General features: G+C 31.3%; 2 protein-coding genes across 2 annotated transcripts; both read left to right on the top strand.

Annotated features, from left to right (window-relative positions):
* Positions 1 to 24,301, top strand: LOC132748626 (protocadherin Fat 4-like). The gene is made up of 11 exons (XM_060738237.1): positions 1 to 151; positions 5,705 to 5,742; positions 7,118 to 7,286; positions 14,808 to 14,927; positions 15,600 to 15,676; positions 18,164 to 18,324; positions 19,104 to 19,228; positions 19,462 to 19,583; positions 20,737 to 20,814; positions 21,740 to 21,901; positions 24,258 to 24,301. Exons 2-11 carry the CDS (start codon positions 5,706 to 5,708, stop codon positions 24,299 to 24,301), a joined length of 1,095 nt encoding a protein of 364 aa, XP_060594220.1. The 5' UTR covers positions 1 to 151; position 5,705.
* On the top strand, positions 22,318 to 27,056 carry LOC132748624 (uncharacterized; the record flags this gene model as incomplete). The annotated part of the gene is made up of 3 exons (XM_060738236.1): positions 22,318 to 24,757; positions 25,278 to 25,402; positions 26,926 to 27,056. Coding segments are annotated over exons 1-3 (355 nt in total), but the record flags the coding sequence as incomplete, so codon positions are not given.

Below are 27,056 nucleotides of genomic sequence, written 5' to 3'. Positions count from 1 at the left end.
TAATAAAGTTTGTATAAATTATCCACAAGATGCAGCGCATGTGTTGCAATTTTACGTATTTCGTAAGTGTTTAACAATTTAAGTTTACGGAGAAATTTATATCAACACTTAAAAGTGCATTTGATAGCTAAAAGACTGAACATTTAAGAAGGTATGTACCAAAATTTTGTCAAGCTTTTTCATTTATATTGGATAGCTATTCCGTTTGAATAAAATGTTTTATTTTAAGTTTAATGATCTCCTCAGTATAGGAAATACAACTTTGAATTTCATCTATTTGACGGTTTCATGTATACTGGATTATACTCTCTATTAAAACTTCATGATTTGAAATGCATAGCGGTTACTTAAACATGTCATATTTAAAATACACAATGTAAGTTAAAAATAAACGCATCAAAACGTATGACACAAAGTTAATACATGTAAATTTTATGAACAATGAAAACAATTAAAAAAATGTAGAGGATATAACAATGAGGTACAAAAGTATCGTTCTCATATTCACCAGACTATTATGAGTGTAGTTTACATACCGTGCATTAATGCCCAGCCCAGTGTTTAGTTTGAATTATATCTTATTTAAAATATTTACATAACGAAATAAACGCACAAAAACGGATCGACATTTTAGCTTAAAAACTCCTAAAACGACATAATGCTCATTTTGTCATTGTCAAATTGAGCTGAATTGACTTTATAACAAATTATTGACTGTTATAATGGTGATTAAGCGACAGTTTCTACTGTAGAATGTTTGAGATGAAATATAATCTGCCTTAAACAAATAAATGGCATGTTCAAAATGGTAGAAACAGACTTGAACGACATCAGCACACATGTCAGCTTTGTAATACGCAATATATCGAGGACGAATTCCATTTTGCATGTGTACACTTGTTTGTAATCTGTATCAGGAAATCCATACTAAATCCATTAAAACATAATTTATTTTATAAAACTTACGTAGTAAGAATTGCTTCAGTCATACGAAAAGTCTGTATTATTAGACTTATGTATCTCATAGATATTGTAAACGTTGAGTTAACGCTAGCGATGTTGATATAAAAAATGAAATTATTATGATATACATTTATTTTCTTTTTTCTTTAGCAATATATGCTCATTTTCTATAGAGGGCGTCCGTTGCTAAAGTTCCAGACATGTAAAGTGTTCCTTTTGAAAACTCCTTTGAAAATGCGAAGGTGTTTGTCTAGAATTTTTTTTTGCATTCGTGCTCAGCAAATAATATGCTTCTTATTCCAATCTTTTAATTGAAGGCACCTGCTTTTAAAAAACAAGCTTACATTTAGATCTTAACAACTGACCAACATGGAAAACAACATTTACAAGCTCGTATCGTCCATAACATATAATGCATAAAGAAAGTTTGCACACATATAGATATATTATCTAAACCTGAGAAAACATGTTTTCAGTTGTAAAACAATAAGATTACGTTTACACAGTAACGTGTTTAATATGACAAAAGTAGATTCGTGAAGTTAAACGATTTTAAGCTATGCAGGACGCTCCGCCCTTCTTTGGGTATAAACGAACTTCTGTAACGTATATGTACGAACAGGTATAAATCCCGGCGCCTCTCCCCTATTTCTAAATAGAATTAAATAATTTTGGTATCAAATGAAAGATAATTTCATAAGCTTTCTATGAATGCCTCAGAAATAAAAATGGATTAAATTGATGTTTTTAGTTTTGTTCATCAAAATTTATCATTTTTCCTCTGAAAATCACACTAAAAAAACACGGCGTCCACCCCCTCCCATTTTTGTAAAGTTTTAATCAATAATTTTGATAATTTTGGATTGAAAGAAAAGAATACTGTATAAGTTTTATAGTCTATAATTATATAATGCCTAAAAATAAAAAAATGAATTAAGAGGAAGTATTAAAATATTCATTTGAAAACAACACTCTCAAATTCAGTAAGAAAAACACGGCGCCCCTAGTTACTTTTTTATTTCTTGGTCAATTTTAATATTTTTTTGTCTATGAAAGAATCTTTCATGAACTTTCTAATGATGCCTTAAAAAATTAATTACGTAGAAGTATAAATTCAAATTTATCGTCGTTTATTTTTTCCCTCTCCTAAAACCACACTTATACATCCGGCAAGAAATTAATAGCGCTCCCTTCAGAAATTTAGTAAAATAATCAATTTTCAAAAATGAATATAGAATGAAAGTTAAGACCATAAGCTTCAAGTATATTAAAATGTACCGGTATTTATTTATACTGAAAACATCTTATTACAGATTGCACATGTGTGTTACGGATAAGAACTTGATTTCGGAAAGGAAATCTTGGTGGCCGCTTTAAAATCCTATTTTTTTCCAAATACTCGCATAAGTTTTGTTTAAAATGTAATTTGTGCCAAAACATTTTTCAATGATACCAATACAAATATTGGCTGTTTTGAAATTATTAGCTTAAAAGTGGTCAATGTTCCCATAAATTTTTTCAAATTGCCGATGCTGCTCAGGAAATCTTGAGGTTAAATGATATTAGTCAGTGCATAATCATTTTGTATAAAATTAATTGTAAAATCAGCAATTTTCAAGTCATGTAGTGCAGTGATAAAACAAATGCAACTAAAAATATGTTAGGAAGAATGTTAGTGATAACACAAATGCAACTAAAAATATGTTAGGAAGAATGTTGGGTGTTATCCTTCAGTTTTATTTAGAAATAGAGGAATGGCGCAGGGTTTTTATCTGTCGTAAGTACTTAAAGAGGGGAGGGGCGTCATGCATTAATAAAAAATTGTTTAACTTTGTGAATCTACTTTTGTCATATTAAACACGTTACTGTGTAAACGTACTTGCAGTTCTATAACTAGAAACACGTTTTCATAAACTCTTTTTGTCTGTATTCGAGTTATACAATTCATTTGTATATTTCAGGTACAAATAGATATATATATATATATATATATATATGTAAGAATTAGTGTGCAAACTTGCATATGTATTGTATGCAATGGAAGATACGAACTTGTAAATTTGTTGTTGTTTCCCATGTTAGGTAAATTGTTACGATCTATATGTAAACTTGTTATATATAGGAGGGAACCTTCAATTAAAATATTGGATAAATCGGCAAATTATGTGCTATGCACGGATACAATACAAATTGTAGGAATACAAGTCCGCATTTTTAAAGAACACTTTACATGCCTGGAATTTTTGCAACACACGCACTCCATAATTTTCCTATATACTGTACATCATTGAATAATATCATGTGATCAGCTATTAGTCATAGTTGATATGCAAAGCGTAACAATATATTGTATTGTATTCATTTCGAAATAAAATTTATGTTCTGTTCAATATAAATTGAATGTCGCTTATCCATGTATGCTGATTGTACTCTTTCTTATACAAATTTTGTTTAAACATAATTTGTAGTATTATTTTAGTTTTTGTCTCGTGCAAAATGAGAAATAATTGCGGAGAAGTCACTATTTAATACACATTTTTAAATTATAAGTCGTTTATATCGTTATGACTCAGGCAAAGTCACAACTGCTTGTTAAAACACTTTTTATTTCATTCCTTAATCAAAATACTTACCCTTTTATAAGTGTTATTGGCTAAAATCTTGTGATCCTATTGCAATATCTTTTCATTTATTCCTATAGAATGACTTACACTGCTATATGTTTTAACCGATTATTTGCCAGTTCAGACTTGTCTTGTCAAAGAGACATCGAGATAATTTTAGACGGGCGATGTCTTTTGACAGTATTAAAACATGTTAAATGAATGAGTCACACCCTTCACGCCGAATTGATTAGGCTACCCTCAGATAATGATTTGCTATTCTTGAACGGTCATTTTTGTTGCAAGATGTTTACTTTTGTATACAATCAAAGGAGATTTAAGGCGCACAAGAAAGCAGTCTAAGTAATAGACAACAACATTCTCAAGTTATATCATTCTGGCTTTGAACTAAGCAGTGAATTTCTGATGTTGAACAAGAAACCAGAGGTTTACTGGAAACTCACACGCGACTAAATTCTCACGCAGAAAAAAGATTGTTACTTATATACAAGTGTTTAAAAAATTCAGGAAAATGACTGACTTTGATGTTATTTAATCCCAGGACAGATTTAGTACATGTATGAAAACTATAACCAATTTCCATGATAAGCAGCACTGCCTGACTTATAATAGAAATATTCTCAGTTAACTAGCAAGTATTAGTTCAGTTAACACTATTTTTAGGTATTTTTATCCTTTTAGGGGGGTTTCATATTGTGAAGACAGATAAAAGGGTTTTTTAGTTTATTTATTTTTTTATTCTTTTTTATTTATTTATTTTTTTTTTTTGGGGGGGGGGGGGTTGTTGTTGGGGTTTTTTGCTTATGATACAAAAGAGTAGAACAGCAGCGCTATTTTCTTGAAGATGATATCCATCTACCAAATCTGAAATCATTATTTAAATATTTTTTAATAATTAAATATCAATAGATTCGTGTTTGTACTTTCTAAAGAAGGAAGACTCTTTCGTGTCTGAGGCACGATGTGCCCTAAAAATTTTCCATTCGAGATATTCTTGAGAAACGTGGATTACATTTTACAAAGGAAAAATGAAATCACTGTACATACAATGTCCTGTGATCTGCGATTACAAACATCTTCTACGTACATTCGATCGATGTACTTTTCTTTAAAGATGCAGCAAAATTATTTGCAGTTATCATCTTCATCTTTACTTGTATTATTAAGATTTGCAGCTTCCATATTTTGATTTTGTCAATCTATTTTACTATAAAATTTTAGAAAACAGCCATGTTAAATTAAGGTGTTCTAATTTTATTATCATTATTATAATTTCTTTTAGAAAAAGTGGATGTATTGCATAATATAAATATCTTTATTATGTTGTTATTTATTATGAGCACTGGATTGTAGTTTCAACGTAACATCATTAAAATTGGGTTTCTGTTTGTTCTCAAATTCATTATCTTTTACTGAGTTGTAATTCATTGTTAAATCAACACTTTCTGTTACCGGGTTTCAATTCTTTGTTAAACCAAAACTATCTGTTACCGGTTAGTAATTCATTGTTAAATTAACACCATCAGTTACCGGGTATTAATCCATTTTTAATTAACTATTTCTGTTACCGGATTGTAATTCATTGTTAAATAAAAACTATATGTTATTGTTTACCGAGTTGTAATGCATTGTTAAATATACACTATCTGTTACCGGATTGTATTTCATTGTTAAATTAACACTCTATGTTATTTTAACTGGGTTGTAATTCATTGCTTAATTAACACTATCTGTTATTGGGTTGTAATTCATTGTTAAATTAACACTATCTGTAACTGTTTGAAATTCATCCTTACATAAACACTATCTGTTACTGGGTTGCAATTTAGTGATAAGTCTACGTCGTGTTATGACAATTTGATGTATGCAATGTCATAAACACTATCTGTTACTGGGTTGCAATTTAGTGATAAGTCTACGTCGTGTTATGACAATTTGATGTATGCAATGTATGAAGGGAAATTTACCTCGATGTAAAATTGTTTGTGGTAAATAAGCCCTCCTGAGAAGCGATTACACTATATCATGAAATTATTTGAATCTCTTTACAAGTACGTTCATCACTTTGATGAAAATAAAAATTAACACTGTTAAATAAATTCAATGTATTGTTTCAGGATGTTCTTTTCGATTCTTGGCTATTTTTTACTCCAATGTAAGTATAATTTTTTATAAAGCATTTCTATAAACTTAGGAAATAGATATCAATTCTGAGTGCATTGTTGCATAATCATGCACGGTTTGAGTTAAAACGCGTAGTAATATAATCACGAAGGCCGATAGGCCTGAGTGATTAATAACAAAGCATTTGAACGAAAACGTGCATTATTATACAATAATGAATGAAGAATTAATATCTTTTTTCATTCTAACACGTCAAAAAAATATAATTATTATTATAAAGTTGGACTTTATGTTTGGTGGTTAAATTTCCTTCCGCCTCAGAGTTTCCAATAGAAACGTTCTTTAAAGGCTGTTCCAGTGGGTTGAAAAAAAACTGTCAATAAATCTTCCGTGTGTAGAAACATTTTGAGAATAACGAATTTTGAAAACGTTGATAAAACTTTGTTTGTTTATTTTATTTCACTCTATTTTTTTTTCAAGCGAAATACAAATTATCAAAAGTGAAATAAATGTAAAAGTTAACTCGTTTACGACATTAAAATAGCGTACTTGATTTGATTGCTTTGCACGTGCTGTTTGACGCTACATTGTGACGTCACGTAAACAACACTTTAAACGTCTTGACAGCGTTAACGACTAAATTAAAGATATTGGTGTCCGGACTCATTTTCTTAGTTAGACCATTTTTTTTCATTCTAGATAGTTTTCACAACAAAATTCGACAAAGAATTGTTTTTTATTTAAACAAAATGGCGCCCTCAATGTGAAAATACACAGGGAGATAATAAGAACGGCGAGTACATTCTTGTAGAATAATGTACGCTTCGGGCCTTCTTTGTTTATATAGAAAAATTGCCGATAGTGTTAGAATTTTATTTAGAATATACTCATTTGTTCTTTGTAGTTTTGTTGTACCGATTCTGAATGGGAAAATGTGTAAGAACGGTAAAATATTAAAATGTCACTAGAGTTTTAAATTACTATTGGTTCTTCATGTTGTTTTGCTTTTTTTTTAGTTTTTTTGTTTTTGTTTTGTTGACATGTTGCTACCGGTTTCGGAAATTAATTCACATTCGACGCGATAAGAAATTTGAATTTATAGTATCATAAAGCTAATATTGTATGTAATCAATTTGACACGTCACCACCAGGTATCCACTAGGTATTTATGTTGATATAAATACAACTGTAACAATATTCTGTTATGAAAGTCAATTAAGTTACATTGCCCATTTGGGACACGATTTTTAACAATTTAACTGCACTAGTTCTTTACAAAAAAAGGATTTTAAAATTTGCCGACATATGCATCTGTTCATTATGACACTATGGATTGACAAACATGCATTTACAGTTCTTATTTTGAATCTATAAAAATGTTATAAGTTAATTATACCTTATTTCAGCACTGGTAGCACATATTGTCAATTGTCAAGCACCAACATGGCAATCACCTACAGATGGTACTACTTATACTCTAGACATTAGTCTAGCTGAAGCATGTTCAGCAATTGAAAATGTTGCTGGTGACGATTTTTTAAGTGCGTTTTCAAGCGGGGATATTGTTTATTATAGGTAAATATAATTTTTTTTTAAGTTTGTAAAAGTATCATAATCACGGTAGGATATCACGTGACTTTTACGGTACCGACAATATGGCGCCTAAACACGTCGCTTCACATGCATTTTCAGGTAATACTTTATAGTATCCCTTATACTTACGTACGAGACTTGTATATTAAATGAACTTCGATATAAATGAAATAATCGCCGGGGTGCATATATTAGTTATATGTAAGAGTATATATATAGTATATAGAGTATATGTATAGAGTTATAACATTGCTGTAACAGATTACGTCAAAATTGTTGTCACAGGTATGGCGTTTTACTATTAAGATTTTAAAGACATTTAAATATATGTCCTGTAGTTTTTATTACTTTTTTGATAAAAGACCAATTCTGATATTCTGTAGGTTGTTTTTATATTATATTTTATACTAAAAAGTTGTTCACATTCAACTCAAATTTAATATATGGATATGTCATAGAATTACGCATGTCAAGTCCGAATTTAGTCATGATTCGATGATCTTTGACAGAGTTATCCTTCTTGAATTTTGAAAAGAATAGGAAATTTTTGTTTATGTGCATTATCAGCCCCCAACTGTTGTACATATTCGACTTCTAATTTGAAATAAAGATGAATCATAGGAATAAGCTGGCAAGTTAGAATTTGATTATGGTTCGGTGATTTTGGCCAAAGTAATTCCTCTTTCAGATTCCGCACTGTTACTTTTTTAGGCATGCATTTAAGGTTTAAGTCGCATATGCAGGTATTTAGTCAGAAAATATAGAAAGTTCGAATTTGGTTTTGGTTCGATGATTTTTGACAGAGTTATCCTTCTTGGACTTAGAAAAAAATAAGACATTTTCAGTTTCTGCTCCTACTTTTGTAGGAATTTTTATACGAGGTTGACATTGCATGTACTTGTTTTTATCAGAAGTACAAGTCAAGTTATAAGTTGTTCATGATCAAATGTTTTTGACAGGTATCCCCTTTAAACTTGGAAATGATAAAATTTCACAATATCTGATAATTATCTCGGATACAAATATGCAATTTGCAATAGGTTAACACTGAATAGTTTCAGGGTCTTGAACGTTCTATACTATTGAACTTAGCATTGAGTAATTGGAGGGCCTTGAACTTAGAATGAAAATATTGTTTCTTAAAAAAAACTGGAACTAAATATCATTATAACATTTGAAATTTTGTCTGTATGCGAGGGCATTCATAGTGTTAAGACTCATTTTTTGTTTTTTTCTGGATTTTTTTTTCTGCTTTAGATTTTGTTTATTAATAAAATAATTTACATATGTTAAACACTAAAAATAATTTAAAAAAATAACTTGTTATATAAAAGACTAATTAATTGTTGGACATAGATGTTTTAATATTCTTAATTTACTATTTCAGTTGAACAATAAAGATGCTTTACATTTGAACATTACATCTTTTTTAAATTTTTAAAGGAATGTGAACTGGAATTAAACAAACAGAACACACATATAATGTTTGGAGGCATTGTGTCATGATCTCGACTTAAATGCGAATAGGATAAACGCAGTACCCAAGAGCTTAATATTTGCAGAACCATATTTCAGGGGTCCCTGATTTTATGTCTTATGTAAAGGCTGCACGCACAGGTGTACATCAACGGAAAAATACATGTATTAACGGAAAAATCCCATAAGCTGAGACCCCCTTTTGCACGTTTTTGATATTTTTGCGCCATGTGTAAATGTTCACGTATTTAACATTTTTATTGTTCAATTGAAATAGCAAATTTGAAATATCAACACATTATGTGTCCAACAATTAATTAGTCTTTCGTTGGACAACTTATTTTAAAATAAGTATGTGTATTAGATACGGTCATGTAAATCCTTTTCTAAAACAACCTACAGAATATCTGAATGGGACTTTTTTAAACTGAGTGATTTAATCTAGAGGACTTATATTTGAATGACTATACCTATGACACACACTATTTGCTCGGCTGTTAAACGTTAATTAGGCCAAGTGCCGAATGGTCATAATATGGTCATAAAGATCCTTCCGGGAACGAAATGTTTTCCCAAATTATCAAAAACAATATCCGAGCTGGAACCTTCCATATCTGCAAAAATAAAGAATGACTATAATGCAATTGTACTTAAACTAAAATAAAAGACCACCTACTTATATTTAAGACTTTTGTTTTAATTCCGTTGATTAATTCTTTGATATCAAATTTCATTTAGAATTTATACGCAAGAATTCATTTTGCTACCTAGAAGGGTTTTGTTTGGGGTCCGCCTGTGCTTCTTGCCATTGGTTCTTGTTGCTGGGTCATATGGGGGTTGCATTCATTGAACGCCGCCTTTCCTTGTTGATCTTGTTTATCATATTTTTTTTAATTGTGTCCACGACTCTGTGACTCTATTCTATGAAAGATAAATGCATCTCTCATAATTTGTTTAATTAATATCTAGGCTATCACTTGAAAAGATATTACCTGCACATAAATAGTTTGTGGGAGTTATCAACAAAACAAGAACCAGTGTTCATTACCCAAATCATTTTTCTCTCTTGTACTGGAACAAAAAATGACTAGTCAACATTTAACATGACTAATATTTACATTTTCAATTAAATAAATTCTATGACTTTTTTCTCTTTTCTTACATTAATTATTTAAGAAAAATATTAATTTTGCGTGAATGTTACCCTCAAAATAATTGTCGACATTTAAAATTTCGCTTGAATTATTTAGTGTTTGTAAACACTGTAATCACTGGGATGGAAAATAAAGAATAGGCGACAACAATTCTTTATTCCACGTAGGCTGTTTTACGTCTCGTGTGTAAGTATACGGTATTATAATAAAGAATTACCTGGAAAACACATGTGAAGCGAGGTGTTTAGACCGCCATATTATCAGTACGCGTTACCTTAAAAGTCACGTGATTTCCATCCGTGCTAATGAGAAATTTTAGAAGATATTGAATAATAGTAGGTGCAATACTGAAATAATGAAACGATTTGAATAAAATTATATTTTTTCGAGCCTCAGCTTTAAATTGCATAGTTATTATAGTGAATATTCAACATACTTGATACTGAAGATGTATAACGAGTCGAGTTGAATAAAAATATATTAAGGCGAGCCTCTGGTGAGTATAGTTATATAAGATTTTGAATGAATGTATGTAGAATACAGAATTAATTGAACTAGCTGAATAACATTATATTATGCCAGCCTCTAAATATATACACGACCGTGTAATACTATCTTAAGAAGTTGCGAAAGAGACACGATTCTATGATCAACGAGTTCAATATCTTACGTATTGAAACTACACTCAATGTAAAGTAAGAACTATTTCGGTAGAAAGAGCTGACTCCAGATTGCGTTGCAATGTCAACAGTTTAGTTATGCTTACATAAACTAATACTCGATTGTCGAAGATTTGTTACATAAGATATCTACAAGCAAGGTTTTACGCACGCGTAAAATGGCTGCAAAAGAATGTCATCAGTGCGTGTGTTGAAAACTAAAGGGAATCGTTTCATTGCGTCCGCGCTAGTAGTTGTTTCATACTATGGCAGGACGGACCCGTACGCTTCAGTTTATGTCATGTGCCAATGACAGTGTAACTCGTAATAATTTATCATAAAGCTTGAAACATTAATTGATAAAATCTCGTTTAAAAGATACATGTATATAACCTTTCAATAAGCAAATGACCAACGATAAAACATCAAAACATTGAGATACCGTAGTATATGAGACATTAAAGGCATCAGACCCGTTATCAAATCTCACCAAAATAATACAGCACACATGTGACCTCTCTATACTATAAAAATTGACTATTTAAGTTTATTAAAACTAAACTATGTCGATAAATCACTATCTTAATCATTTCAAAAGAAAATACAAACTTTTAAAAGGACTCGTTTCATAGTTTCTAAATGTCATGAAATTGATATACAGTTGACACTGTATTAAAAGACAACTCAAGCGACTTCCAAAAAGTGGTCTCTTAATAAATGGTATCTCAATGGAATTCTGGAAAATTCGAGACTTTTTTATATCACCAGTGATATATATAAATCTTTTTATAACAACACAAACTGTACAATATTATGTGTGTATGTATAAAAGTTTCATAATTACATTTATGCTCTTTTTTAAGTCATCAATCTGTGTTCGCGACTTTTTGTTCCATGAAGTATCGCGGCGAGATAGAATTAAATCAACCGCGACCTTTTAAAAGTGACAGTTCCATGCATAATAAGTCGACACTTATTGCTCTACTACATCTAAGATTTAAATGGCGTCATGAGCTACCTACAGTAGTAGGCATATATTTATATAGTTTAGTCTTCTACTCGACTTTTTAGGACAAAAGTGTAAAAAAACTCGAAGGTTTCTTTAAAATGCAACATTTTATACCATTTTAAAAGTTTCACGCGATATTTTATAGACTGGCGGTAAAAGTTCTCGCGACTGTGAAACTGGACGCTACAGACCACCATAATTGTACTTAATTAAATTATGATTTGATTCTTAATTTTTTATTAATTTTACCACTTGAAATATCGGGAGAGTTGTGACTATATATCAAACTACTATAGTCACGAAGGAGGAACTGTTATATGAATGATAACTTGTCACAAAGTGCGTTAAATGCAGTGAATATAATATCATTTTCTGTTTAGATGACTTGTAACAGGTTAGAAATAAAATTTATTATAATAAAATTGCATGACGCCTATAGCTGCATTTCATTTCAAGCCTTTTTTCACAACTTTTGATTTTCCTAAATATTTGGACAACATGATATCGCAAATGAAAACGTATACAATGTCGAAAAAATATTAACATAGTAGCAATAAAAAATTGTAAAATAATTTGTAACTTTTAAAGAATTATGTTCGTTATGACTCAGTGAAGTGCGGTCGTCTGCCTGATGTTACAAAATGCATATGTTACTGTGACACGCTCTTTGGTGTTAGACTTTGACACTAAATGCGTAACGCACTATGAAGTTGGACCCCAAAGTACGTAACGCAGTTTTGGGTGGGACCCAAAAGTGCATTTGACCCTAAAGTGGGGAGTTTAACGGCTGATTGTATGTATTGTTTATTTATATGTCTTGTTATTCGTTTAAGATGTCTATTGTATTTCATCTGTTGTATTTTCGCATTGTTTCATTATGACTTTTTTCTCTGTTATGCTTTGGCTTTTTCGCATTGTTGTATTTTGACTTTCGCATTGTCGTTTTTCGTTTTTTAGAAATGTTGTGTTTTCACATTTTCGTTTATTCGCCGAAGCAATTCAAACATTTAACAATGAAAAAATGCTACAATGCCAAAATGTAACGATGCAAAATGTAGCAATGCGAAAATGCGAAGAGACAACAAAAATATGTTTTGTGTTCTATTTTTGTTTTCATATTTTTGTAATTTGAAAGCGAAAAAGCGAAATTTAAATACGACGAATATACGACGGTTCCTATGTGTCGTATTTTTGCCGTCCTTCTGTCGTTGTTTGCTTTTTTGCCTCGAAAACGATAAAAAAGCGAAAACATGAAGAGACAACAAAGTCAACTTTGTCGTCCGTTCGTGTTTCTGCATTTTCACATTTTGTGACAAAGAAACGAAATACGACATGGCGTAAATCAACCACCATAGAAACATAACATTTTGGAAGAAACAATCGTATTACACGTACCTGCTCAGAAACATTTGTTCCCGGTGGAACGGAAAATATTCGCTTTTGTCGAATTGCACGGTCACACGTATTTAAAAGTACTTAAAAGCCGGTGTCAAAAATCATGATTGATCGATCGAATAAGGGACGTCCTTTACTTCGCCATGCATATGTTTCAATCAAATTTGGAGCATAACATGGAATCTATGGCAGCCATAGGTGACGCATTCGCGACGATTAATTTATTTCGCTATAGTTGTTGAAAAGATATCGCACTTTATTAGTTGTCTTTGTAAGGTATATACTTCTCAGTCTCAACATGTGTCTATTTAGCTTTTATCTACGCTCCTCCTTATATGCCAAATTCATATTGCTTCCTGCTCAGCATCGAACATCTCGCTCCATCTCTTGCCATTTTGCTCCACTTCTTTCGAAAGATATCGATATACAAATTTACGAAATCCACCAGAAGTAATTTATATTGCACGAAGTTCTTGTCACGGGTTGATATTTTTCTAATACACTTTTGCAAAACATTCGAATGGTAGAGCATCTAAATGGTAAGTTCAATATTCTACAATCATTGTTCACTTCGTCAGGAAAAATTTTCCCGGGGTTCATATAATTTTTCTTTCTATTACAGCTTAGATCATTGGAACCCTTAAACAGTTTAACACTCCCTCACGAAACTACATTTGTCGTTTTTCGTAAAAATACAACTTAAAAAAATAACAAAACAAAAACATAAACAATATTTACAATTAGCCGTTTATATCGACCTTTCGCCTGTTTTTTCTGTACACCACAATTTTGAAGTGGAGCGATAGGTTGCCAGGCGTGTAGAAGGAGACAACGTGTTTACGCATGATTTATTTTTAGGTTGGTTCCTCGAAATAAAATCATGGTTAACTACAGACAGTCGCACAGTCCATTATTTGTATACAGAGATAAGAAAACACTGTCTTTCCATGTGAAGAAAATGTAAATAAAAATTTGCAACAAAGCCAGAAATTTAAATTTGGTCATATAGTAAAAAGCTGTTGTATGTGAATGTTTTTATGCACTTTTGTTCTTATTGACGACTCGAAAAATAAATCAAGTCATTCGGTAGTAAACAGGCGTCTTATTCAAAATCAAACTCGGCTGCTTCGAAGACTTATGATACTACTCTACGTCAACAGAATAAAATGTTCTGTAACAAAATATGATTCTGCTATTTTAAGTAGGGGTTTATCCGTTTAGCAATGATTTCGTGCATCCGCTTTTCGTTGTTAAATTAGATCCATATTTAATTCATACAGAAAATGGAAGTGTAAAGATTATATTGGTTGGAAAGAAATACAAAAGAAATACTTTTAAAATTCCTCGAAAAGAATATGCCATCATTCATCTCAGAAATAGATTTATTGATCTTTGACATTGATAATTATAATCATTGATTATATGAAATATATTCATATCTTGTTTTTTGCTGATAGAAATATATAAGACATAGGCTTGGTTGGTGGATATATACTTTACTGTGATGTTTGTGCTAATAACATTTCTAAACTCAATAAAAAAACATTTTCATGTAGATGTGTTCATTAATCAAATTAAAGTTTGTGTGTAATCCTTTAACCCCAGGGATTATCGGTTCGATCCTTACTTTGGTCACGACCATGTTTCTTCATATGACACCAGTACTGGTTTGTTCCAGGAAGCCGACCCGAAAGTGATCAATATAAGTTGCAAGAACTTGTTTCGCAATCGAGCTTAAAATAATTTAATTAAACTAAACTTATCCATTTCATTATTTTGTTGTTTCTTATGATTTTGCTTTTTATTTTAGAAAAGTGTCTGAATCACCGGACGATAGTGCGTTCAGTGTGACAGATCATTTTTCATCCGACAAAATGATCAAGTGTGAAAAGAAAAATATCAAAGCCTCTCAGTATCAAGTGATTCTTGGGTAATAATATTGTTCTTATATGCAAAAAGCATGCAATTGTTTTCAGACTTCTTCGATTTCAAATCACGCATAATTGTGTATCGCTTAGTGTTTGGTAATCAGCATTAATGAAATGAAATTAAATCTTAATGAGTGAGTGAGTGAGTGAGTTGGTGAGTGAGTGAATAAGTTGGTGAGTGAGTGAGTCAGTGAGTGAGTGTGATTGAGTGAGTGAGTGAGTGTTGGTGAGTGAGTGAGTGAGTGAGTGAGTTGGTGAGTGAGTGAGTGAGTGAGTGAGTGAGTGAGTGAGTGAGTGAGTGAGTGAGTGAGTGAGTGAGTGAGTGAGTGAGTGAAGAAAAAAAGAAAACTAATTTTGATGAATGAACGAACGGATACATTAGACATCAGAAGTTAAAACCTATACATAAAGGACATTAATTTTAACCTATGTATTGTTATGAAAGGAACATCAAGTGAGATCTAATTTAATTTTGCCTGCGGTGATATACAAAAGTACGCTTATTTGCATATTCTGTGACAGTAATCATATCTTTTCAATATAATCGTCCATAAGATTAAAAAAAGAGTAAAATACATTTTTACGATTCTCATTTCTACAGACAAACGCATTTTCTTTTCTTTCTTTTTTTTCTTTTTTTTTTCGTTTTTTTATTTGTTCATTTCCTTCCACAGTGCATACTACGATCCAAGAACAGCCGACACTGAAGCTACTATAACAGTGACAATAAATGTGCAAGGATTACCAGAACGTAACTATCCTGCTATATTACTTTTACGTGTTATGGTTTTATTTCAAACGTTAATTTACTCATACAGTGAGTGAAATATCTATGTAATATTTAAACCTATTTTGTACTTTTTCTTGTAAGTATGCAAAGAAAATCATATTTCGTTTAGTGGCGCATCATGAAAGAATATATTTTCTTCATTTTTAAAAAGGTCATACATGTTGGGTTTATATATATATATATATATGGCATATTTCTGTCACCAGATAACCTGATAACTTAATAGTTAATTAAGAGGTTAACTAGTTACGTAACTAGTTAACCTGATACCTACATTGTAACTAGTTAATTAAGAGGTTAACTAGTTACGTAACTAGTTAACCTGAACACTAACTAGTTTATTAAAAGGTTAACTAGTTACGTAACTAGTTAACCTGGTAACTAACTAGTTAATTATGAGATTAACTAGTTACGTAACTAGTTAACATGATAACTAACTAGTTAATTAAGAGGTTAACTAGTTACGTAACTAGTTAACCTCTTAATTAACTAGTTAGTTATATGGTTATCTGGTGGCAGAAATATGCCACCATAATATATATATATACAAAAATTTATATTATGTTACAGATATTTAAATGACAGGACAAGAAAACTACACATCACGATAATCCAATGAAAAACGATGTTACAAACGTGCAGTATTATAAAATGAATAATCTTCTGTTCTAGAACTAAAATTATCTAGATATACAGATGTGTAATGTGACACCATTTTATATGTGGTTTGTTGTCAATAAGGATGCTACATACTATCCACAAAATTATTTATGGTATTATTAACCTTCTACTTTGGACCAATTCTTTTTTAAAAAGTCAAATAGTTGATCTCATGAAATTCTGGGTTATAGAAAAAAAAGTTTAAAAACATTCTTTGATTATTATTAAGTATTCTGAATTCGATTAAAGCAAATGGCATCTGTTATAGGGTCATATGACTTTACGCGGGATGTTCAGAATGTTTTGAGACTGATCGGATTTTTTCTGTTACAATATAACTATTAATGCATTTTATCAAATATATAGATGATATTTGTTTGTTTGGCATGTAAGATTGAAATATAATTTCACTGAGTGAACACCAGATGCAATATTTTCACGAGTGGCGTAGCCACGAGTGAAAATATAATAGCTGGTGTTCACGAATGAAATGCATTTCAATCTTGTAAGTAAAACAAATAAATTTTCTTTTTATTTCATGCTTTTTAAGTGATTTTAAGTACTTTTTACTGATTTTGCCGCGTAACGTCGCGCATTCTCCTTTTTGACGTCATCACATCATGACGTCACCTCATCAATTTTGAAATATAGTTCTGTTAAATTTCTCTATCTTTGTTACATTTTTAACATGATGTATGGTGACATCGACTTTTAATCCTAAAGAAGGAAACTTTACGCATGGCGGCATTTATTTCTGCCTGTTATTCCATTTAGTTATGATTTCCTTTTCATCTGCATTCAGATATAGTTCGGCCACAGTGAAAATTATATATAGTTGATTACGATTTTTTGTTTACAGTCAAATTTTGGTAGTTGCACAGATAAAATATATGCCATGAACGTAACAAATTATATAAATTTTAATCTTTCCGTCTTTAATTCCGACATTCTGTCCCAAAACTTTTCGAAAAATAAATTGACAATGTTACTTTAAAAAAATTGCATGACGAACAAATAATTAAATCATTATTATTTAAACGTAAACGATACATTTGATTGGATAATCGTGAGTGTATACAATATATATACATTGGATAGAGCTGCTGTAAAGATTTTGAAAGGCGGCGTAAAACAAGTTGTTTACAATACACATAATAAGCTTACATCCGCATTATATTCTTCGTCATTTTATTCATCCGCTTTTAATTATTATTATTATTATATTTATTATTATCATTATTATTATTATTATTATTATTATTATTATTATTATTATGTTGTTGTTGTTGATGATGTTGTTGTTGTTGTTGTTTTTTGATGTTGATATTGTTCTTATTGCATAATTGTATGATACAGTGTAATTTGGCATTCCATTTTATTTAGTTCCGCCATTGTTTTCTCGTTTAGGGCACACGCTTTTATTACTTGGGACCATACGCCGCTTTTCATGGAATGGCACGGAAGTGTCACATTGAAGGTTCCATGATAACCGCCGTATGAACACATCTTTGGATTGTTCAATTTCAAATTTTTTACTATTTCATGTTTAAATGTTGAATTCTGCTTAAGCCGGTGCTAGGGGGCGTGGACGGTAACTTGCACTTTCCAATACCGTCCATGAACAGGCTCAATCAAACTGAGCCGGCAACATTTTCAATTTTGCCGTGTAGGGCTTGGGCTTTCTTTAGGGATTCTGTATTTATCTATTTCACATGCTTGACATAAAAACCAATGGCCGTAATTTATGTTAAAATATAATTATGACGAATCTTTAAAACTTTTGTACAGGTAAGAAACCTGTATGGGTCAAGCCGAATCCCGACTCAACTGCTGATGACCACGTTATAGATTTATTAGAGACTTCTAAAGCTGGGGACGTTATTCTGACACTGTCAGCCACTGACGCCGATACTGAGACTGCAGGTTTATCATTTAACATGGATAAAAGTGTGAGTTATATAGTATATTAAAATCTTTTTAATCTTTATATAGTCTTTTTTATGATATCATTTGTTAAGTGTTTGGCATCCCACCTCCCCTGATGTTTTCATCTACTGTCCACTCATCAATTCACCACCCCTCAACTGCAAGCATAATCAAAGTTTGCCATGCAATTTCAAAAACCTACTCCTAATATAACTGTGTTTCATTTGTTCATATTGCATGCCGTCAAAACAAAACCATTAAAAGTAACAGAAGTATTTATCTGTTGTAAGCTTTAAAGGCGAAGCAAAGGTTGAACCCTGATGTCATTGTAAATCAAAATGTTTCATGCATTTTCAATGGCTTTCTCTTATTTTTAAGTCATCTAGCGAGGTTTAAGTGAAGGTTACATCAATTCTCAATAAATATCTAAAGGGGTTAAGCGCATGTTTGTTCATGTTATCAGGATGTAAAAAATCAAGTGTTTTATTCGTCGGCTTATATTTTTTTCGCTGAATTTATATTCAAACATTTCGGAGAGCTGTTTTAACAGAAATATGTAATACTTTAACAGAGCCTTATCCCTGTTTGTCCAAAATGTCTCTACCTTATAATATGTTCGTTACTGTTGTCATGATCATATCGTATTAAGCAGTTACTAAAACTGTTCTCCTAGTATTTTCGACAGTCCTTGACTTGCTTTTTGACCTCTAATTCTTTACATAACGTTTAAAAAAACATAGCTATGCTAGCAACTAATTGTTTAATATGTCTGTAATGTATTTATATCATCATAATTATATAGGTTCAGGCTACTAGAGACGTTTTTTTTGTGGAAGGAAACGAATTAAAAGTTAAAGCTGGCGTAACAACTGACACATTTGATATAGAGAAAGTGGGCGTTGTTGAAACGTATGCGATTATTTTAGAGTAAGAATATTTTTTCATAAACTGATGTAAAATTTAAAAAACAATCTTTATTGTTCTAAATGCTGGAATTTAAATTTATTTACATTGTATTTAATGTAAAATATTAGTTTTTTGATATGATAACATAATTTATCTGCATTAATGTGAAAATATTATATTAAAAATATTTTCTTTAACTCTTATATCGGCTCGAAAAAAAATTAAAACACATGTTTTTCTTTTTGTGATGTAAGAGTGAGTGATGGGACATCAGCAGAAACGTTATTAACATCAATTATTTTACAAGATGTGAATGATAACAAACCAATATTTAGCGGCTCATTTACAGCTTATATTGGAGAAAATGCTGAAGCAGGTATGTTTTTTATATAAATTATTGTATATTTTGTTATTGTATTATATCGCAAATTTTCCTGAGTATATATCTTATGAATCGATAAAAATGATGAAAGTAATCTTGATGATAAATGACCTAGCTCAAGGACTTTATTTGTAAAATGATAATTTTAAATTATTTAATATATCGTTATTACAATTTCGAAAAATTATTTGAGCTGCAACAAACCAAGATAATGCATCCGCGCAGTCTGATCATGATCCATGCTGTTCGCCTACATACCCTATTACAAATAGAGAAATTGATAGCGAACAGCATGGATCCTGGTCAAACTGCGCGAATGCACAGGCTAGTCTAGATCCATGCTGGTCGCAAACGCATTATCTTGGTTTTCTCATAGCGCGGCTCAAAGTTTTAATATCTGCTGTTTCTGGGGGTCATTAAATATACAATAAATGAAAATAAAGATATTAAACAAAAGAGAACAACGTTTCCGAAATGCAGCGCTTCAAAGGAAACAAGAAAGAGCACCAAAGATGCATCACAGAGGTAAGGGCGGGTGAAGGAACGGTTTATTATTCACGAAAAGGATATATTTTAATAAATAGAAAAGACATATGTCAAGTGGAGGGATGTTATATGATTAGGAAGGATGGAAGGGCAAAAAAGGAGCGGGAAATACCTCCCGAAAAGATGAAAAAGAAAATGAATTGCCGGTACAAGCACTTGAATTTACACAAAACATGTAAAGAAGAAGGGTGGTGTTTTACTTGGAAATTAAACCCTGTTAATTGTGCATCAATCTGCGCACATAAAATGTTCCTTTATCTGATGCAGTGTAATTAAAATGATATTGAAAAATATGTATAAGATTTTACTTTTAAATGTTTTATTCAGTATTGTAATTATTTGATAAAAATGATTCAATACTATGAAAAAATAAACATATGATAGGTGATTGAACACTATAATTAACTAGTAAATCAGCACATTAAATTTGTAAACAACTTGGTCATTATCTCGAAAAGATGTATCATTATTTATTATCTTAATTATTACTTGTCATAAGAGTTTTTTGTTTTCTTTGTTTTTTATACATAAAACTTATTAAGAAATTAAGGCAACGAGATAGACAAATAATACTTATTGCTAAGCTATACATTTTTTACAGGTACAACTGTTATCACTATCACAGCATCGGACGCAGATAAGAGTGCAGAGTTTAACGTAGTTTCGTTTAAAGTTGACGGTAATAAGACTTTTCTCCAATCACTTGCAAGATGCATTTTTTATTCAATATGATAGAAATACACGACATTAAAAATCAAGAACAAATACGAGTTGATACATGTAATAAGGCATATAATAAGGCCCGGAAAACTGGTAGGCCCCGCCTACTATGTGTTAACCTAAAACGATGTCATGGCACGATACTTAATTTTCTCGAGATTAACGCACCATTTAATATAGGTTTGGTCACCAAATTGTTAATCGATTTTAACACGATCCGAACTGAAAATAGCACAATTTAATTTTCATTATCTTTTTCATTTTAATTCCTTTCGGATTGTTAAGTTGATCAAAGAATTTTTATTTTATGTTTAAGGCTTTGAAACATTCGTGGATTTGCAAAGTTTGTTCGCAATTTAAAAAAGCATGTGCACATTTTAGTTGAAGAAATCATGATTTATGTTAATTCAGAAATTGTTTTAAAAGTGTATACTATGTCAGGTGTACACGTCGATTCATTTATGAATTGTTTCAATTTTACTAAAATGATGGCGCGTACAATATGTAGAATATGGTTGTAATACTGTTGAAATGGAAGCAGTAAATTTAATTCTGGTATATTTTAAACACGCTTAATATCGCGTATGAATAATATAATATATATATTTACGACTTTTATTTTACTTATCGTACGTAAATTTGATTGCTAAACGACAAGCTTAATATCTTTCTGGAACCGTGTAGCCTAATTTTTGTTAAAACTATGGCAACTTCAATAAATCTTAAGTTAGTATATAGTTGCCATTATTTCGTTCTTTTATAAATACAATTAGCGATATACAAATGCATGACATCTCAAAAAATATAGTTGTTTGGTATTCTACACAAAGGTTATAGCATTTTTGTTGTTGTTGTTATTTCAATCAATGAAATTTGTGTTTAAGGGGTACTCGATTCAGTTTTCATATTAGATGGTGACAAAATTTTAGTAGCAACCGGCGCTACTTTCAGTCGTGCCACTACTCCAACTTACAAATTTACGATAGAAGCTTCCGACTCCACTAACACTGAGACACAAGAGTTTACCGTGAACAAAAAAGGGCGGGGTTTTGTTTTTTTTCCCTTGTTTGTTTTTTTTTGGGGGCCAAATGTTAAAAAATTTTTAGTCATTTTAGGCGTTCTGCGCCCAAGTAAAATTTTAACAGGAAAACCAAAATAATAAGTTAAAAACCAATTTCTCCCAAATAACGACTGAAAAACCCAAATAAAATTTTGGGGGCCCCAACAAATTTAGGACAAGGGAAACCATTAAATTCAATGTTGGGAAGATCAGAGTCACAAGTTTTTTTTTTCCCAAAGGGCCCGATTAAAATCGAACCCGCCCCCAATGGATTATGTCGAAAAATTTTCAGAATCAAAAAAAACTATTATTGGGTTAAATTTATTCATTTTTGTCCCCTAACTTTTGGGGCCTGGGGTTTTAAAAGGAAAAGAAAATTTTGGGTCCAGAAATTTAAAAATTCATCGATGAGACTATATCATGAGAAACAACATACTGACCCAAAACTTCTGATTCAACATTTCACAATTTGCTATCTTTTACCTTACTATTTTATAAATTATTAAGAGTTTTACTTTCCATAAGTGGGATCCTTTTGTAAAGCATGCTTAAAGATAGTCTCTTGCCTGCAATAGAGGTTAGAATCGACCTCTTATTTTGTTGGCGGCAACAAATTTAAACACATGCGCGGGATTAACTGGAAAATCGGCAACCTCAAATCATAGTCTTAAGCGTTCGCTATTCAGACGGTACTTATTGTGAATTTGTTCTCAGCATGTTGAGGGGTTTTATCCCAATTAAAAGAGGGACAAATCCTTTCAAAACATTTAGCGTGGTAAGGGATAATTTATGATGGTGTTGATTATAGATACATTTTACGAGAACACATCACAGGTGTTTAAAGTAGTAGTGTTTAAACATTGTCCTATGTAAATAGTTAAAAACTTTGAAAAATTGATAAAGGCTAGAGGTTAGATATTTTGCATGAAACATTGTGTAGTAATAGTGATAAACAGAATCCCTAAAGAAAGCCCAACACGGCAAAATTGTAAAATGTTGCAGGCTCGGTTCGATTGAGCCTGTTCATGGATGGTTCTGGAAAGTGCAAGTTACCATCCACGCCCCCTAGCACCGGCTTAAGCAGAATTCAACTTTTAACACGAAAATGGTAAAATTTTGTGTTAGGAACATCAGCAGATGTGTTCATACGGCGGTTATCATGGAACCTTCAATGTGACACAGTAGTGCCAATTTATGACAAGCGGCATATGGTCCTCAAGTGAAAGAATGCTTTTGCCCTAAACGAGAAAACAATGGGCAAGATTGTTCAAAATGTAGCCCTGGGATCAAATTTGGCCCCGCCCCGGGGGTCATTGATTTTCAGTCATTATGTACATACTATGATAAAAAAATAAAAACTCTTCTTGTCTGAAGGTACAAGGCTTAGAACTTTGACATTTTGTATATAATATCATCGATGGGTCCTCTAACAAAGTTGTTTAAATTTCGTATGCCCCTAGTGTTAAAATTGCCCTGCCCCAGAGGTGAGTGATAGTTTTCTTTACATGTATATAGTAAAAACTTGAAAATTCTTCTTCTCTGAATTGATAAAGGCTAAAGGTTAAATATTTAGTTGATACAAATTTATTTTAGTTCGATTGTGTTGGAAGCTGTAAGCTTATTGAAACACTCTCGAATCCATTCCTGTAACCAACCAGTACTAAGCAATGAATGTAAAGTTTCTTGCTCAAGGAAACAACGGCTTGTCCCTGACAGGGTTTGAACCCACGTTAGATATTTGGCATAAGACTTTTGATAGTGAACCTCTACCAATCTACCAAGATTGTTCAAATTATAGCCCTGGTGTCAAAATTTGCCTTTCCCGGGGTCATTGATCTATGTACATATAGTAAAAAATTAAAACATTCTCTTGTCTTAAGGTACAAGGCTAAGAGCTTTGATGTTTGCTTTATAATATCATCCATAGGTCCTCTACCAAAGTTGTTCAAATTTTGCCCCTAGTGTCAAAATTGGCCCTGGCCGGGGCATTAACTTTCTTTATGTTCACATAGTAAAAACTGAAACTAAAACGGATGTTTTCTAAATTGGAGAAAGCTACAGCCTAGATATATGACATGAAATGTTGTTTGGTGGGTCTGTATCAAGATTGTTTGAATTAAACCCTTGGGCCAAAATTTTGTCTTGCCCAAGGTTACAGTGACCTACTTTTTTGTCCTTTAATGAAATTAAGACTATGTGCACAGTCTTAGTTGTAAAATTGAAATTTAATATCAGGTGACCTAGATTTCGATGATGTGACCTACTTTCTTGTCCTTTGATGTGCAGCTATGAAATTTGTATCATGTGCACAGATTAAGATGTAAAATGAACTTTTATATCAGCTGGCCAAGAATTTGACAAAGTGTCTAACTGTGTTGTCCTTTGATATACAGTCATGGAATTTTGGCCATGTGAAATATGACCTTCACCACGAAATTCACTAGCCTCAACTGCATTGATAGATTCCCACTCTGATCTTTTATTTGAATAACAATACATTTAACCACTAACCTGAAGAAACAAAAAAATCTTTCCCTACATTATTATTTAGTGTTATATTAATGCGGTGGCATAGCATTTTTTCACAAATGCAATCTCGTTTTTTGTCTAAGATCTTTTGATAAAGTTGTAAAATATCATAAAGTCGTGAAATATATTGTAATTTTGGTTTCTTTTGTGACAACAAGCGCCAGTTTTTGTTGACCCGGATCCGGATAGCTCAAAAGAAAAGCATAAAATATATATGCGTGAATCTCATCAAAAAGGAGATACAATTATGACACTGTTAGCTATTGATCAGGATTCAGATGATAGTGCTTTGATTTACAGCATTGGGGATAGTGTAAGTACTATTAAACCATAATATTTTAGGTTTTATAGATACTGATGTTTTAGTTATCAATGAATTTGACCTTGAGATATAAGCTCGGCTTGGTGTTACTTTTACTTCTTTTAAAATTGTTTGTTTTAATTATTCAAACAAGTGATCATTCACTTTTTGTATGAAGTAGTATCATCACCAATTAACGTGTATTTTTGGACTTAATGTGTTGCTCAATACTGCATGTATTTGATAAATTTGATATTCATGTTGATATCGAGGAAATTTTATTTACACTTGTATTTAAGCATAAAATGAAAATATGCGCGCGCGTGTGTGTGTGTTTGTGTGTGTGTGAAAAGAATTTCATCATATACAACAACAAACAAATATCCTCTTTATATACCAACATAATATAAATAATAAATAAACATAAAGTAGATAAGGCTAGATTGTTTACATTGATAGTAATCGATTAAAGTATGTTTGTTGTTACAGCATTCGAAAATATATCTTAAAAACACATCTTTGTTATTTGTAGAGCGCAATTGTTCAGTCATTATTTGAAGTAGATGGAAACTTGTTAAAAGTAAAATCTACAGTGGCTGAGGATTTCTTTGATTATGAAAGAGAAGGCGCAGTATTAAGTTATGCAATCGTATTGAAGTAAGTTGTTGATAAGAAAATAAGTATCATCAAACTGCTGTTTGAGTTAAATATTTGTACACGTTTTTGGAATGCGGAAAACTCATTGTTAGTTTATACGCCGACAACACAAAATTTACTTTCTTAGCTTAACGTTAACATTGTCAAACCATCATGAATCGGATCATCATAAAATTCTATCCCACCAAGAAAAAAAAAAAAAATTTAACCTTTTACCCCTGTCCCCCCCCCCCCTTGGAAGAAAAAAAAAAAAAAAATGGTTTAAAATAATTTTTTCAAGGAATTTAAAACTATTGATAGCTACTGACTATATTCAACGACAAATAAAATTTACTGAGGGAATTCCAATTTGCATAGGAATTAGTAACATTGACAGTTAGTTGAGCTGCTACCTTACCACTTTCAAATTTTCAAGTCAACGAGAGTGGTTTGTATCCTTATATATAGGAAACATTCCCTTTTGTTAATTCACCAACTTTAGTTTTAGCACATTATTATGCTCATTATAAGTACAAACGTTGTTACATTATTACATAATATTTTAACCAATTTTGCATTACTTGAATATCCAGTACTAGAATACGTTTTAACAAATTCAGAAGATATTTAAAGTCAACTGTGATGCAGTTGGTGTATGTGAAATTTATATCAATTTTATATAATTTGAAATATTTTTGTACCAGCAAGAGTTACCTCTCTTTTTATTCTGCTTTCGTGCAAATTGGCTTCATCTATTAATTTTCGTCTATTTCGGTGAAAATTTCATATATGGAAGTAGGAAAATCGTTTACAAATGTTAATCGCGTTAATTGTAAAAGGAAAGTGTGGTGTTGTCAACCTGAGAGTGTTAACTGGTGCAGTAACATTCTCAACGTCATGATGCACAGCATTAAACGTGTTGTGTACGTTCTATTGTTTACATTTCTATATGTCGAAATCTAAATACAGTTTGCAATTTATGTAAGTTGCATGTTAAAGCTTCCATTTTATCAAATCAAGATATTCAAAATGCTTAATACCAGTGCAATATGTTAATCTCGGATCGACTATTAGAGTTTTACTAATCTGTTTAGTAGAACCGAAGTATGCATTCTCAAATTTCAAAGGCTGGATTTTTGGCAACGAATAGCCTCCGTAAATCTAAAGTCTTACGTGGTGTTAGATCAGGGCGGCGTAGGTTTTTTTCTTATTTATATTTTCAATATTTTTTGTGCTATGATTGTTAATGATGTCAATAAAATCAGAAAATAATTATGTTTATTTCCCTATGCATGTACTATATAAGAAAGTAACAGATTTTAATATTTTTCTATTTTAAAATTGTCCCTAAAAGTTACTTGGTGAAAGTTAAAAAACCTTCATTTTAGTTCTCCTTTTTTGGTTTATAATATAAAAAAAATTTTAACATAAAAGGAAAACGGGGCATAATTAATTTTAATTGAAAATTTTTAAATAAAAAAAAATGCAAATTTAAATTGGACAAAAAATTTTCTTTATGATCTAATAAGTCATATCGAATTCAGGGTAACTGATGAACTTGGATTAACATCAACACTACAAACAACAATAGAAATCAAGGATGACAATGAATTTGCTCCAGTGTTCACAAGTTCCACAGAGGCTTTCGGATCCATCACAGAATCATCACCTGGAG

The sequence above is a fragment of the Ruditapes philippinarum genome, unplaced genomic scaffold, assembly GCF_026571515.1.
Source record: "Ruditapes philippinarum isolate M1 unplaced genomic scaffold, ASM2657151v2 ctg7058_1_1_1_1, whole genome shotgun sequence".
NCBI lineage: Eukaryota > Metazoa > Mollusca > Bivalvia > Venerida > Veneridae > Ruditapes > Ruditapes philippinarum.
This window is presented reverse-complemented; position numbering and strand designations above follow the sequence as displayed.

Coding starts and splice junctions, on each gene's coding strand:
- LOC132748626 (XM_060738237.1), top strand. CDS start 5,706: ATGTTCTTTTCGATTCTTGGCTATTTTTTACTCCAAT. Junction 14,928..15,599: donor CAGTATCAAGTGATTCTTGG/GTAATAATATTG, acceptor TTCCTTCCACAG/TGCATACTACGATCCAAGAA. Junction 21,902..24,257: donor CGTGAACAAAAAAGGGCGGG/GTTTTGTTTTTT, acceptor CTTTTATATCAG/CTGGCCAAGAATTTGACAAA.